Source organism: Chelon labrosus (genome assembly GCF_963514085.1).
Source record: "Chelon labrosus genome assembly, chromosome: 15".
Lineage (NCBI taxonomy): Eukaryota > Metazoa > Chordata > Actinopteri > Mugiliformes > Mugilidae > Chelon > Chelon labrosus.
In genome coordinates, this window is record NC_140348.1 from 10,791,961 (window position 1) to 10,806,357 (window position 14,397).

A 14,397-nucleotide genomic window follows, 5' to 3' on the forward strand; every position below is an offset into this window, starting at 1 on the left:
TGGTTGTCCAACAAATTAATCCAGTCGTCCCACAGACCAGATAAACTAATTGGGAATGCTATGAAGACGCAAAACGTTTATCAACAGATATTGCTTTATTCCAAGGGCATACTCTGACCAGTCAAGGACACTATTGCTCCAAGTGCTTGTCGGTTTCTTACCTTGTGTATCTGAGTATCTGAGATCCTGTGTCTACACTCTGCTGCGTACAGAGCTATTTCAAGCCTTTAAACATCTGTGGTCTTACTGAGGGAATGGCAGAACTGATAAGCGTGGCTAAGTATAGCTCTAATGATAGGCCACATACAGCGAGAGAGGAGAGGGCAAGGAGGATCAGAGAAAAGTCAAAGTCAAATCAAGTCCATCCGCACTGAGCACAACACGGCCATGGAGACATGCGCAAAACTATAACCCAATGCATTACAGATTCTTTGTTGATTTCTAATATCAGAAAAAAAACAATATGTAAGTAAAACACCTATTCAACAGAAAGGATGACTGCAGAGAGCGTGTGACCGTCTGAAGAGCTGTGGAACACTCACCTTGCTCTACAGTGACTCCTTCAGTCTGTGATTACTGGCATTGTCACACAACTGACTCAATAGTCTGTAAATAGTCCCTTTGAGCATTATGTGAGCACATTTTAACATCTTATTTCCCTCAAGGTTGCCTTCATGGTCACTACAGTGTCTTGGAATGACTGGTATGCACGAGGTAGTGGGTGTTGTGTGAAGATAACCGATAGTCAGGGCGCACACAAGCAGAAAAGCAGATGACATGGGGCACACACATCTTAAACTGCAGTTTGGGTGGTCTTTAGCAAGCAGGTGCACAGTGTAGACTACTCAGCTGTTGTTGGGGGGCTCAGACTGTAAACACACCCTCAGCCAAGGTGGCGCTCCAGCACCCTTGCCAACAGGTGACTGGGGAACACACACATGGAATTACACGTGTGTGTTTGTACCCAACACCACCCCAACACAGGAGAAACCAGAGGAGTGTCCATCTCACTTACACCGAGGGCAATCGGTCACGCCCTTATCCTAATGTGCACTGGCGCGCCCATGCCATGGCGCTTTACACTGTCTGGGCTGTAATAGATCACAGACTAAAATGGCACACACACACAACACGGTAAAGACTTGACTGACAACAACTTCAGTCCTGGTATAGAAATATGAATATGTGCGGCTACACAGGTTAAAATTGAACTCTGCTGAATCTAACTTTATGATAGTGTGTGCGAGTCTTCTTCAGTTACCCTTCAATCCTGACATGTGCACGAGCAACACATATCAACGGTGGACGTCTCAAGATGGAAAGTTTCCTTCAAGTATTATCTACTAAGGAATACTGCCACTGTGCACATGCTTTTATACTTAGGTAGCCTTCTAATCTGTTATATAATAAATAACTTCTATTTGCTCATTACATAAAGGCATGGTCCCACTAATTCATGGCACAGGGCCCCTTCACTTCAGGGCATGTTATGACTGTTGGGGGTGATGGTAGAAAACATGGCCTCTTGTGACTCACTGGGCAGCACACACTCCTTATGTTTTCATTATACCAATATAACATGCTCTCTAGCCATACACAGACAAATGAAATGATAGTTTTCATAATATTTACATCGATTGTTAGTCATTGCAGGGTTTACGTAGGCTTATATCTGCAAAATATGCTTTCACTTACCTGAATTATGCCGTTAAAAGCATTTTCAAAGCCTCATTGTTGGGTCAGCAAAAAGTCCACTTGTTTGTTCTCTTATATATGGCAGCATACTGTTAAAGTAGAGGCTTTCACTTTCCGTTTTAAACACTCATCGGTGAAGTTACGGCTAGCATGTAGCCTGTAGGCATCACACAAGTTCAATGACAAGCCTCGATGTACAGTCAAGTGTGTTCCGTACCAAATAAAAACAACAAGACTACGCTGAGAACTGAGCGCGAAATAAACACGTAAAACGCTGAAAAATAACTCGCTTTCCGGGAAGTACTTCCAGTTGAAATAATACTAATATTAACAATAACAACAACAACAACACGAAGCTACTGTATGACTGAGCCGTTAGTTACACTGTCAGAGTAAACACCGTCCAACTGATGATGATGACACCGAGGAGCGGGGCTGAGAAAGGCGGTCCGGTCCGTACAGACACGGACGAGCGTAAACTAAACCCGAACGGGTAAGTAATTAGAATATCCTCTCAAGAAACAAAAGTAAACGAACTAACCGCAGCTGTAAAGCACACAGAACTGAGAGTAGACGGAGTCCCCCCGAAACAGTTTGTCATTCCGACATCCTCCTCCTCCTCCTCTGGCTTCCAGCGGGGGCGGAGCGTAGAGATGTCACCTGGGTCTCAAAGGGTGACTTTGCAGGGTAATCTCCAAGTGTTTGTCACATGTGTGTAATAATTCTAAATGTATCGTTATATTTACTACCACTTCAGCTCGTTTCCAGGACTCTATACTGCCGTAACTGTAGTATAAGTAGCTTAAACGCTAACTAAACAGCCTCCGTGCTAGCCGTTGATGTGACGTCACACTGTAAAGACCCACAGCTGCGCGTGCAGAGTTAAATCTGTGCACGCGACTTGGAATAACTGTTAGCTTCCGTTTAGCATTATCCAGTAGCAGCATGATGAGTGCCAAGTTGTTAGCTTTAGTTTAAGTTTTCTTATAAGTTTTCTTCTTTTATCAGAAAGTTTATAATACTTTTTTTTTTACAGATCTGCTGTAAAACGTTCCATAAAAATGTGTTAGCAGTGCCAAATGATTTACTAAACAGTCAAATGTGTGGTTTTTGTGTGTGTGTGCGTTGTGCTTATTATAAAGAAAAGTATTCATTAACCATTAGCTGCAAGTTCTTCAACCTTCTGCTTTCTAAAATATTAGAAAGCATACGTTTGAATTGGGAGAGCCTGTTCATTACCGAATCAAGGTGAACTGTATGAGGTTTTGTGTTTTATAGCTCACTTTTAATATCACACTACACTATTAATTGTAAAAAGTAAAAACAAAAAGTTAATGCAACACTTGTAGAATGATTAGCAAGGAATATCTGAGAACTCTAACGAAGACCAACCAACAGCTGTTGTGTGGAAATCTGCTTTTACAAAGCTCATAGTTTCACAATTTCATAAAGGTGTTCCTAATCTTTTACCACGATCATATGACCAAATGAGGGGGACAAAGTCCTAGAAACAAATTAAATATAATTTTATTCAACACACTGCCACTACCCACCTCGACAATATCCTTGCCTGACCGTACCTACACAAACTGATAAAGTATAGGAGTGTTTTCCAGTTATTTTAACTGGAAAATGTGCTGGATCACATTAGTGTTCCATGTAACAGCTGATGTTGTTGTGGTGGCAACAGTGCAATTCCTAAACCGTTTTTGTGTGTCAGGCTGCATCTTGCTGGGGATGTCTGCTGCCATCAAGGAGTGTCATTGCTATGGGGTCGAGATGTCTGGTCTGGTCTAGGTGGGTGGTACATGTCTAAGTAAAATCCTCACAAATGCCAGATCCAAAAGTTTCCCAGCAGAACATTGTATTGTCATAAAATAGTCGATGCTATTTACTTCTCCTGTCAGTGGTTATAATGTTGTGGCTTCAGCGGCGTTCAGAGGCCTTTTCCTCGACAACAAAAACAAAAACGAGCAACCTACTTTAAATAAATCATTCCCAAAATATGTTTTACTAATTCATGTTCTTTCCTCAGTTTAATATTTAATGTTTCTTATGCACACAAAAAAAAAAAAAGAGAGAGAAAAAGAGTCTGGGAGAATGTCCCAAACAGGGTTTCATTAAATATTTTAAGAGAAAACTTAATCAAGTCAGAAGAAGGAGAACTCAGTAATTGCAGGCCTTGTCCAAAGAGAAAATAACAGACAGATAACTTGTTTGATTTCAACTATATTTTACAATTCAAACTGGTAATCTGAATAAATTTGTAGCTGCCATAAAGTGAAGCTGTTATTGACCGATTTAACCACTAGAGAGCAGCCTTTTACTGGTTGTTGCATGCTTCAGAGGTGTCAATGCTCTGCACATGTTCACTCTATTTTCCTTGTGGTGCGTGTTTGCATGTGCCTGAAATATAGTTATAATGTGAGAAAGATGGAGAGAAAGTAAAGAGCGAGAAGAAATGTGACCATATGTTCTCTCTGGATTTTAAATACTCCCGTGGCCCAAGGCCAGCTTCAATGAAAAACACACACACACACAAACTCACCTACTCTCCTTGTCTCTCTCTTGGCTCTTTTTTACTACAACAACATTCAGCTGAACAGTGTCTTAAACCTACACTGTGTTCAGATACCTGTCCACTCAGCTGCAATCAACAGGGAGCTACCTTAAAAGAAAGAAAGATAGTGAGAGAGACAAGGATGGGAGAAGAGAGAGGAGGGGTTAGATAAGGCAAAAATGTGATAGAAAAAATACGTGGATCAAATGAAAGGACAAGGTAAATACTTCTGTAGCGGGTTATAAAAGCGCTGAGACAAAAAGGAAAAGGGGGAGAACGCTAACAACGGAAGAAAGGAGTGACAGAGGCCCTGGTAAGATGGCTTGTTAGCCTGTAATAACTTCCTCAACTGAAAGCTTAATGTACTCTCGGTGTAATCCAACCCTCCGTTTCCTCTGTGATGGAAAATGATTTTCTATGGCTTTCTTGAGACTCAATGAACCGCATTGTTTCCCGCTACATTATCAGAATGACTGGAAATAGAGACAGTAAATTAGACCACAGCAGGAGGAAGAATGGAGGGAAGAAATGCATTAACAGGGCATGATGTGGATAAACAGATCATTCTTCAAGGCTATTAATTTTTATTTGATTTGAACTTAATTGATACTAAGAAATAAGAAAGACGTAGTCTGGGTAATAGGTGCATGTTGTTTTTGTGTGTATTTTGTAGTGATATCCAATGTTAAAGTGATCTGACGTTAATTTTCTCTTGCAGCCGAGTGGATGCCTCAACCATGAACCTGAGCTTGATGTTTCCCTTGTTCCTCCTCCTGAGTCTTGAAACTTGTACAACTATGGTGAGTTTAACGTCGTCTGACTGTACACCCAAAGAATGAACTGATGTGAGAATAATAATGATGCATTACAGACTAGAAACTAGCCAGACACAAAGATCATACTATTGTTTTAGGTGTTAAAATTGCATTTTCCTTAAGTTATGGATGTGTGGCTTCAGCATTTTGGGTCACCTGTTTCCTATTTGATCTGAGTTTGGGGGCAGATGTGGAGCTGGCTCAGACTACAAAGTTTTTAAAGTTTGGAATCGATCGTACGAGGGGAGAATGCATACCATTTTTATTATTTGCAGTACGCTGACTGCAAGAAGTAGACATTTTTTTTTACAGATTCAGATTAAAGATTAGTTAATAATAAGCCAGCGGGTCTATGATGAAAGACAAGTTCATACCTGACCTATGTGAATGCTCAAGATGCCTTTGGAGATCCTTTATTTCTCTGTTTAGAGCATTAAAAGAACTCAACATTATATAAAACTCTTTGTGTTTGTGGTTCAGGGAGGCAGAGCCCAGCGCAAACAGAGACAAGCTGAGGAGAGGCTGAGGCCGTACATCGGCAGAGTAGAGCCAGGTAAGGCTTTACACTAGAAGGCATGCTGTTTTCAAGTGCATGTCTGTTGTGCGCCTCTTACAGATGAAGTTTAGTTAAATTTGCTGCTACAAAGACACGTAAGCATCTGTGATAAATGCAGCCAAAAATATATTATATTAACATTTATAGTAAAAAAAAATTTTTTTAAAAATCCTTTTTAAATGCGCAAATTAAAACACTAAAAGGAACTGTGGGGATTGTGCTTTTGCAGTTGCAGCCCCGTAAGTCTGAAACTGTTTGCACATTAGGCTGTCCCAGACACAGCCTGCTATTAAATCATGTCTTAAATTTTTATTATTCTTTGGCTGTGCTGCTTTTTATTGTGTGTTTTAGATTATTGTGTGTAATGTCTTTTCTCTTCTTTGTCTTGGTGTTAATGATTTTGCAACTCTGATTGCACAGCACGCTGGTCAACTTTTGTTGCTCTATTAATCAAATTGACTTGTTTCAGGACCATGTTGATGACCTCTCTCTTAACGTGTGAATGTCTTTCCATTTTCGGTCGAGTGCCCCTCGTGGCATTTTGAGACAGATTAAAAGAGAGTGGCTGGTGAAAAAGTGACAGCTGCATTCATTCGTTTAGTTCACTTTTTCATCCGCCACATTTGAGCATTTTATTGACCCGTTTTAAATAATTTCTTCATCCACCACGCAGTTAATTGGGACTGAAACCTAAACTAAAAAAAAAAAAAAGTGTTATGATTGTTCTTTCATGTTTCAGAAAAGCTTTGTGAGCTGCTGAAATGCCACAGCCCAAAGGGATCTTGGTGCCAGGTAGTCGCAGAAAATGGGATCCTTGTCCCCAAGTGTGTTTGTCCTCAGTCCTGTCCAAGGTAAAAACCTCATCGCATTTATACGGACGAGCAGCCCCTTTGGTCATTTATTATTTTCAGTTTTGACCAGCTCATCTATTCAAACCTTTGCCTTCACATTTTGAAAAGTAAAAAAAAAATAAAAATTATGAAGTACTCGCATGTTTGGGCACTTTCTCGTGCCATCAGGCAGAGGGCACCAGTGTGCAGTGTTCTGGGAAAGACCTACTGGAACGAGTGTTTGCTCCACAAAGAGGCCTGCAGAAAGAAACGGCGCACCGGACTGGCTCACCCGGGACCCTGTCTGGGTAAACACACAGAGTATCAAATATTCCACACAATTTCCACTATGCGCTGTCGTCTCCCAGTTGAGCTCTGTTATCCCTCTTGAGCAGTCTCCAAGGCTGAATGCTCCGAGGAGGAGTTAGGCCAGTTTCCATATCGTCTCCTGGACTGGTTCCTGCTCCTGAGTCGCATGGAGGAGTCATACGCACCTGCTGCCCCGCCTCAGAGCTGCCTCAGCCACGCCCAGAGGACACAACTGGCGCAGGTAGCTCAGACTTGAAGTAGATAATGGATCAAACACAAAGTAGTGATCATAATTTATGCTCTACAAAGACCTCAGCTAATGACGCATATGAAATCAATATCCACAACAAAATGTAGTCCTTACATATATATAGCCGGAAGAGAGATATGCCAAGGGATCACTTTCACTCCTGGCGTAACCTAACACTGAACATTAAGTTGTTTTTCACACCGGACTCCATCACCATGCCGGTATACTAACTGTCCTTCACAGACTGTCTAGTAGTGTCTGATCGATGTTAACAACCTGCTGTAAGTGGCCAGTTCTTGTGTTGCTTGCGGTCTGGTTGTCCACAGACTGAGAGAGTGGCTCTTAAGAACACCGTGTATAAATAGGATTTGGTCAATAATCACTAAATTATTCAATAAGATGGTGAATGGAGGGATAACTCAATATCCCCTCACCAGCCACCTTGACCTCCTGCCCCCAAACGGATTAAATAAAAACTTAACATTGTTTTCTGAGGATATAAAAATAGGTACAGTGGTTGGAAATAATGGCACAGTACAGCATGTGCGTTCTTCCTACCTTATGAAGTTTGTCCTTCAGTGATTTTAATTCTTGCATAAAAAAGCCAGCTCGCTAACGTGCTCACAGTGACAACACAAACACAAGTAGCATGGGTACTGTCTCCACCATCTGGTAGCATAACATTTTATAATTAGCTCCAAACACTACCAGCGCTAATGGGAATGTGTTGCAGGTATTGGACATATGAACCAGGGAACTGATAAAAGTTTGTCCTTCCGATGCAGCAAAATAAAATGTTAAGCAGATTTGTTAGGATTTGTGGCGATCCATCCACAAGTTGCTGAGATATTTCTGGACCTAAGTTTGGGACTGACTCACACTGTAGTCCCTATAGACGCTAACATGGCCAACGGTTTGGATTTATTTCATGTGTTGAGATAGGAATTGATGAAACAATGCAAACAAGTTGCTTCTTCGCCATCATTACTTTTACGTCTCCTTTTGTCTCCCTCCTCAGGAAAGATTTACCTTACTGGATAAGAACAAAGACGGCAAGTTGAGCCGCAGGGACCTGAGGAAGCTGCTCTATAAGAGGATGCCTCTAGAGCATTGTGCTACACCATTCTTTCAGTCAGTCCCACCTCCTCCAGCTAATGCTGCTAAAATTACATGATGATTAACTTTGAATAAATTTAATCTGTGTGTGTTTTTTTTTCTCCTGACAAATTAGAACCATATGCCATCATAGCAGCCACATGTCATTTTGTAGCCACGATCATTTGTAGTGTTGCACGGCCACAGTGTTCATGTTTCCATCTCCTCGTGTCACACAGGGTCCATAACGCAAACCTCCTGTCTCTGGCAATATGTCATTTTCAACTAATTACTGAAACACAGAGGGTTAAAAAATGTCACACGGCGATGCATGTCGCCCCCGCTCTGACCAAGCTGCACCTCCCACCATGCTGTTCTCTCTGCACGTCATCTATCCATTCATCCTCCATGCCGATCCACGCTTCCTGTGTCCTCCTCCCCGCCGATCTCATGACCACACCATCTCTCCGTTATCTTACTCCTCCTCCATGTTGAAGCATTTCTTTCCCCCTTCTGTGATTTCCTTTCATCTTTCCCACGAATAGATTCGTCCTCCATTTCTCTCAATCCCTCTTTCATCCTTCCATCTCCACCATCCATGCTCCCACCCAACCCCCCCCATTTTCTCTGCCAGTCTGCAATGACAGGTTTCGTGGGAGCAGGGCTGTCTGTGTCAATGTCAAGCCATTTGCAGCAATGATAATGTTTATTACCCACTGTGTCTCCCGCTGCCCATGGATTAACACAAATTGAAGGAGTACCCTTCAGAGGGAACTCAAAGACAATGCCTGCTGACGACCACCGGTGCAGTCCTTTTTGTCTTTAAAGTATATCTGAGCATCTCTATAAAAATATTTCATTTAACAGGTGCATGCATGTGATTTAATTCATTTTCATGCGATTCCTCTGCCATCTGCAAATGCTGTGTTGTGAGGGGTCAGGCTTTGCTGTGTTTGCAGGTCGTGTGATCGTAACAGGAACAGGAAGGTGACCCTGCGGGAGTGGACAGACTGTCTGGTGGACCGCTCTGAGGCCTGGTTCTTCCGTTTCATGTGTTAGTCACAACTTTTTCCCAGTTTTAGTGTAATTCCTCGTGCTCACAAATAGAGGTTATAGATTAAAGCTCATTTTACTGTAATTCAAAGCCCAAATGATAAGAAGTCTGTTATTTTGTATGCAGTCAAGGATGGGCAAAGATGATCCATGATCAAGTTCAGCTTCAAAATTACATGTGAATATCAATCTTCAACAGCAGAAAGCAATTTATTAAAGTTAGTAATTTAGTGGACCGCTAACCCTTTAAAAATAGTCAGAACCGATGCAGTGAAAACCTTTATCGATTTCAATGGGAGTTGTTTTCCCAGACTTTGGAAACTTTTTGTGAAGGATCTGTTCTCATGGCCTTACCCCTCTTGATGACACTCTTGGCATCTGAACTGCCCAGATCAGAATTACTTATCTTGAATTTTAGTGTCTGAATTTAAAACATTTAATATAGCTTTCAAACCCTAACCACTTGAATTGTCTGTATGACTTTATGAAAGCTAAACTATGAAAGCTATTAACTATATTAACTATATAAGGGAAATTAGACTGCAAATCTTCAGTTTTCAGTGTATGTTTTAGTAAACTGTACATCCAGTTATCAAATTTAAATGTTAAGTATTTAGTGGTGATTCAATTTAAAAATGAGATATTTATATTAGATTTTTTGTCATCCACAGCAGTAAGAATGGGCTCCCGCAAGCTATGTCCCAAAATCAAAGAAAACTACCTTTGACGTGAACTCCTGCATCGTTCATGTACTGCAAAGAACCAACATCGCCGCAGCCATTTGATTTAAAAGCTGGAGGATCATTTACGGCGTCAACAAATCGGAAAGTCTGCTGGATGTCTTCTGCATTCGCACATGCGCCTCAATGGGCCAGTTAAATGTCTGCACGGAGTGGATGCCAATTACATTAACTGTTAATTACGTTTGCTGACATTTGTACAATCGTCTTGTAAAGGAGACAATGGGCAATATGGAAATGACATGCTTTGAATAAACATTTAAAACCGAGGATGATGGACAACGTGATGTACAGTGAAAGACAAGAAGTAAGGATGTGAGGGGAAGAAACACTAAGTGTGAGACGACGTGACTGGAGAGAAGACAAAGAGATAATGTAGGACGAAGGCAAAGGGGAGAAGTAGCAAAAAGTGTCATAATACAATGGAGGAGAGTGAGGGAGGAAGGAAGGAGAAGGAGGGAAGCAAAGAGACCGAAGGAAAGTACAAAGTGTGTTTGTGAAAGAAGGGAGGAGGTAATGCACTGTAAATGGGAGTTGAGAGTAATGGAGTAATGCATAAAAAATGGATCAGAAATGAGGGAAAGACTGAGAACGGGGAGTGAGAGGGGGAAGGGAAGGCTGAGAGAGCAGGAGGAACTGAGGAAAAGAAATAGAGGAAGACAAAAAAAAGGGGTTTTGATGCTGCAAAACATTTTCTTTGCTGCCAGCTCTGTAAATAGCATCCTGGAGCATGATGCAGAATATTTGAACCACTTGACCTCTGCCAAGGTCAAAAAAAAAAAAAAAAAAAAAAAAAACTTGCATAATGCACGCTTGCTGACTTTTTTGGGTCCCATCTATAATACATGCTGCTCTAAAAACTCTTGTTGCATCATGTTTTGTGGTTTTGCTTGTAAGCTTGTGTACTTGCATTCGATCAATAAGAGGATGTGTGTGTGTGGCCCGGGGTAGACTCCTTGATATGACGGGTTTCTCCGGACTAATTAGCCTTCAAATTTATCATGCCTGAAGGATGAGGGCGAGAGAGAAAGACACTGGGAAGGAGATGAAGAAAGGGGAGAGATTCCAGAGCTCGATATGAAATGCAGATTTAGTGCGGCGGACGCAAGGCAAGCGAAGACTGCTCGCTGTAGATGTTTTCCCACAAATAAATATAAAAAGTGCTTCATCATAAATATCAAAACAAGATGTTTTCATTCCTTCAGATTTTCACCAGAAAACTTTTGATAAAGTGGAGTGGACCACTGGAGGGATGCAGTTTGCCTTGGCATGCCGAGGGAAAAACAAGTCTGGAGAAAGAGGCATGAAGAAAGAACAAAAGCTCACAGATTAACCGCTCTGAATGGAGATGAAACTGTATTTGCTAATGTTCAGCGACCTGCGGAACGGTTAGTTGTTAGCCCAGGCTGTTCGCTATGTAAAAAAACCATTCAGTCCATCCCCCGCTTCTTCCACCAGTAAACATCTTTCTCCAACCTCTCCCATCTTCCCCAGGGAGTAGTCCCTTTATCCAGAAATAAATAAATAAAATGAGTCGTTGGGGCCACCCCTGAAGGTCCAGCATAGACCTCACATCGCTTCCTCCTCCTCACCACCACTGTTCTTTCTTTGTGTCTTCGTACCCCCCTCCTCTCTGCTAATAGAGTCCCTCTCATTACCTCTGGATCTCCACCTCCTTCCATCCCCCATCCAAAACACAGAGAGGGCAGTTGTAGATTGACCCACCTAATCCCACTTCACCTTCTCGTCTCACACAAACCATTCACTCCTACTGTCCTCGCCCCTCCTGTCACGCCCCATTTGGATATTAGAGGAGACGGGGCGAGAGACTGCGCGCCACCCAACTCTCTAACCTTGTCCTCTCCCCTCCTCTTCATCCTTTGGGTGCTGATCAGTGATCTGATCTGTGATGGCTTCCTTGCATCTCTGTCTGTCGCACACACACACACATTTACTCACTCCCAAGAGACAGCACAGGAGCAGATGGGCGGCTGGTGATGACATGTTGTTAAAAATAAAGACTCTAGTTAACCCGTTGTCGGCTTGCGCACCCTCCTCTCTCATGTCCCCCCATTTCAGCTCATCTCTTTTTGTCCATCTTATTCTTCCGTTGCTTTCAGCCTGCAACTACATCCATGTAGGCCTTTACTCAGGCGCTACAAAACCAGCTAACTGTGGCACTGAAAGCAGCTCGAGACCCCCCGACCCCCAGAACATGATATTTAATACATGGCTGTCATAAAGACGGCCCCCTGCATTATGCATGGCTTGTAAGCACACATCAATAATACATGAAAAGGCCAGTTTTTCAGCCTCTTTTCATGCAATTACGCCAAATGAAATTTTTACTCTCACTTTCTGTCGCTTTTTGTGCGAACGGAATTCTGTCCTGTGACTGTTTATCCGTAAATTATTAAAAAGCAACACAGGAAGGGGGCGGAGGGGGGGATCAAAAGAAACGTTCAGGCCCATTCACGATGGCAGTGAAACAGAGCGAGGATGTGTGTGAAAGCTTGCGAGCATGTGTCACCTAAGCCCGTTCATCCATTCCAGGTCTGACAGATGTCGGACAGATGTCTCAGCGAAACAGGCCATGATTCCCAAATCATATTCTCCCCCGCAAAAACAGAATAAAAGTTGTTAGAACACAGCTCGTACGCTAAGTTGTACGTGCGCAGTAATCTCTCTAAAGGTTAATCACCATCCAGTCTTCAAAAAGCAGCCGCCATATCTGTGCGCTGCCAGATTGCCGACTTTCAGAACTTCTTAGGGGATGTAAAGTGGGGCAGCTAATGGGTAAAGATTCAGAGAGAACGGCTGGTGGCTTTAAAAGAGAGTCCAGTCGCAGCAAAGGGTCCTCACTTTAAAAAAATTAAAAAAACAGTTGAAGTGATATTTATTAATAGTGCTCATGTGGCACATTTTTTAATTCTTCTTTGAAGTGATGTTGCAGGCAGAAAGAGATAGAGAGGAAGAGAGAGAGAGAGGGTCTAGCCAGTGGTCAGACTATATTCCCTCTGGGTGGAGTGGGTCCCATTCAGAGCGACCTCAATAGCCCTAGACTGAAGTACCGAGTGAATGAGTGAGAAAAGGCCCCATCACTAAATGGAAACGGGGGAGTTAGCATACACAGCTCTCTCTATTTTCCTGATGATATTGATTAAAGAGCTCAGGAGAGAGAGCAGGGTAGCTACATGAGGCCCCACTATTGTGTGAAGATGAGAGGACTGGGTGGGGTTGGAGAGACACTGATATGAATGCCTCCAGTCCTCCGAGATCTGCACTTGACCTGTAGGTGGAGGACAAGCAGCCTTCCGTGTGGCTGTTTGGCTGTTATACTTAGGGGTATATAGTACGTCTCTACGTTCCCTGTGAAACAGCAGGTGCTCACTGCCCAGAAAAATAAACAGAATGCAACCATTGTCTTCATCTTCACCAAGCCTGACAGTAGCTGAAAAATATGTCTGGGGAAATGTTTGGGGAGATATGACATCATTCCAAGGTTAGATGTGTTGATTGATGCCAGCATTGCTATTTCTATGGTAACAGTAAGGCTACCAACAGCAGCTTTGTGTTAATCTAGCCAGACAAGCACTGCCATTTCCTGCCAATAAATATTCTGGCACATATTTAACCAAAAACAAAATAAATAAATAAAAATAATAATAATCATATAAAAATTAAACTAATACATTATTATGTGTTCATTATGGGACTTTAAATGTGATGATCTGCAAATGTTTAAACTACCGTAAATATACATTTGGAGCAACTCACTCTCTTAGCTTTGCTAAGCTAAAGCAAGCTAGATGAACTGTGTCACTTCCTGCCAAAAAATATTCTGGCACATATTTACCCTCATGAAACCAAAACTATAATAATGTGTAAACAAATAAGTTAGAATGCGTTAATTTGCGCACTTTAAAGATGAAGGCTAGTGGTTAAGATGCTACCACATTGTGTGCTAAGCCAAACAACAGCTGCCTCGTTTAGTGTAGCTACGCTAAAGTTAGCTAGACAAGGTCTGGAAGAAGTTGCTAGGACGTATTTACCCTTGTGAAACCAAGTTTAACATGTACAAATAAAATAAATATGTTATACTGTGTTAATCGTGAAGCTTTATACGTGATGGATAGCAGGTTTTTAAGTTTTAAATTGGAAAAAGCCAGGCTAGCTGTTGTGCTGTTCCAATATGTTGTGCTAAGCTAAGCTTGCTGTGTAAGAAAATTAAAAATAGTAAAGCGAGTTTAAGAAGGTTTTTAACTTATTGCCAAGAAATATTCTGGCACATATTTATATCTGCTTTAAACTGTAAAGAGCCAAATTAACTCTTTTTGCAATACAAATGGCAAATATCTTTTTTAAATTTATTTATGAGCACTGAGCAGATTTAGATGCTACAGCACAGAAAAGGATCTGATAAATTAACGCAGCCAGTTTCTTTTTTCATGTAGAAGAAAAACTAAATAGACACAACGCAATAAATGCAAATAA

The 14,397-nt window shown here is 41.8% G+C and overlaps 2 protein-coding genes across 2 annotated transcripts in view; one reads left to right on the forward strand and one right to left on the reverse strand.

Moving 5' to 3' along the window:
- The window catches only part of ccser2a (coiled-coil serine-rich protein 2a), a 50,023-nt gene extending 47,833 nt beyond the window's left edge, over positions 1-2,190 (reverse strand). The window contains exon 1 of the mRNA XM_084561555.1: positions 1,696-2,190. The gene's annotated coding sequence lies outside the window, so the exon portion shown is untranslated. The remainder of the gene's footprint in view (positions 1-1,695) is intronic.
- Positions 2,112-10,279, forward strand: sparcl2 (SPARC-like 2; the record flags this gene model as incomplete). The annotated part of the gene is made up of 9 exons (XM_084561060.1): positions 2,112-2,188; positions 4,974-5,055; positions 5,500-5,623; positions 6,366-6,477; positions 6,646-6,764; positions 6,852-7,006; positions 8,034-8,146; positions 9,070-9,164; positions 9,835-10,279. The coding sequence occupies 9 exons, from the start codon at positions 2,112-2,114 to the stop codon at positions 9,888-9,890; spliced, it is 933 nt and encodes a 310-aa protein (XP_084417186.1). The 3' UTR covers positions 9,891-10,279.
- Between the last annotated feature and the right edge of the window lie 4,118 nt (positions 10,280-14,397).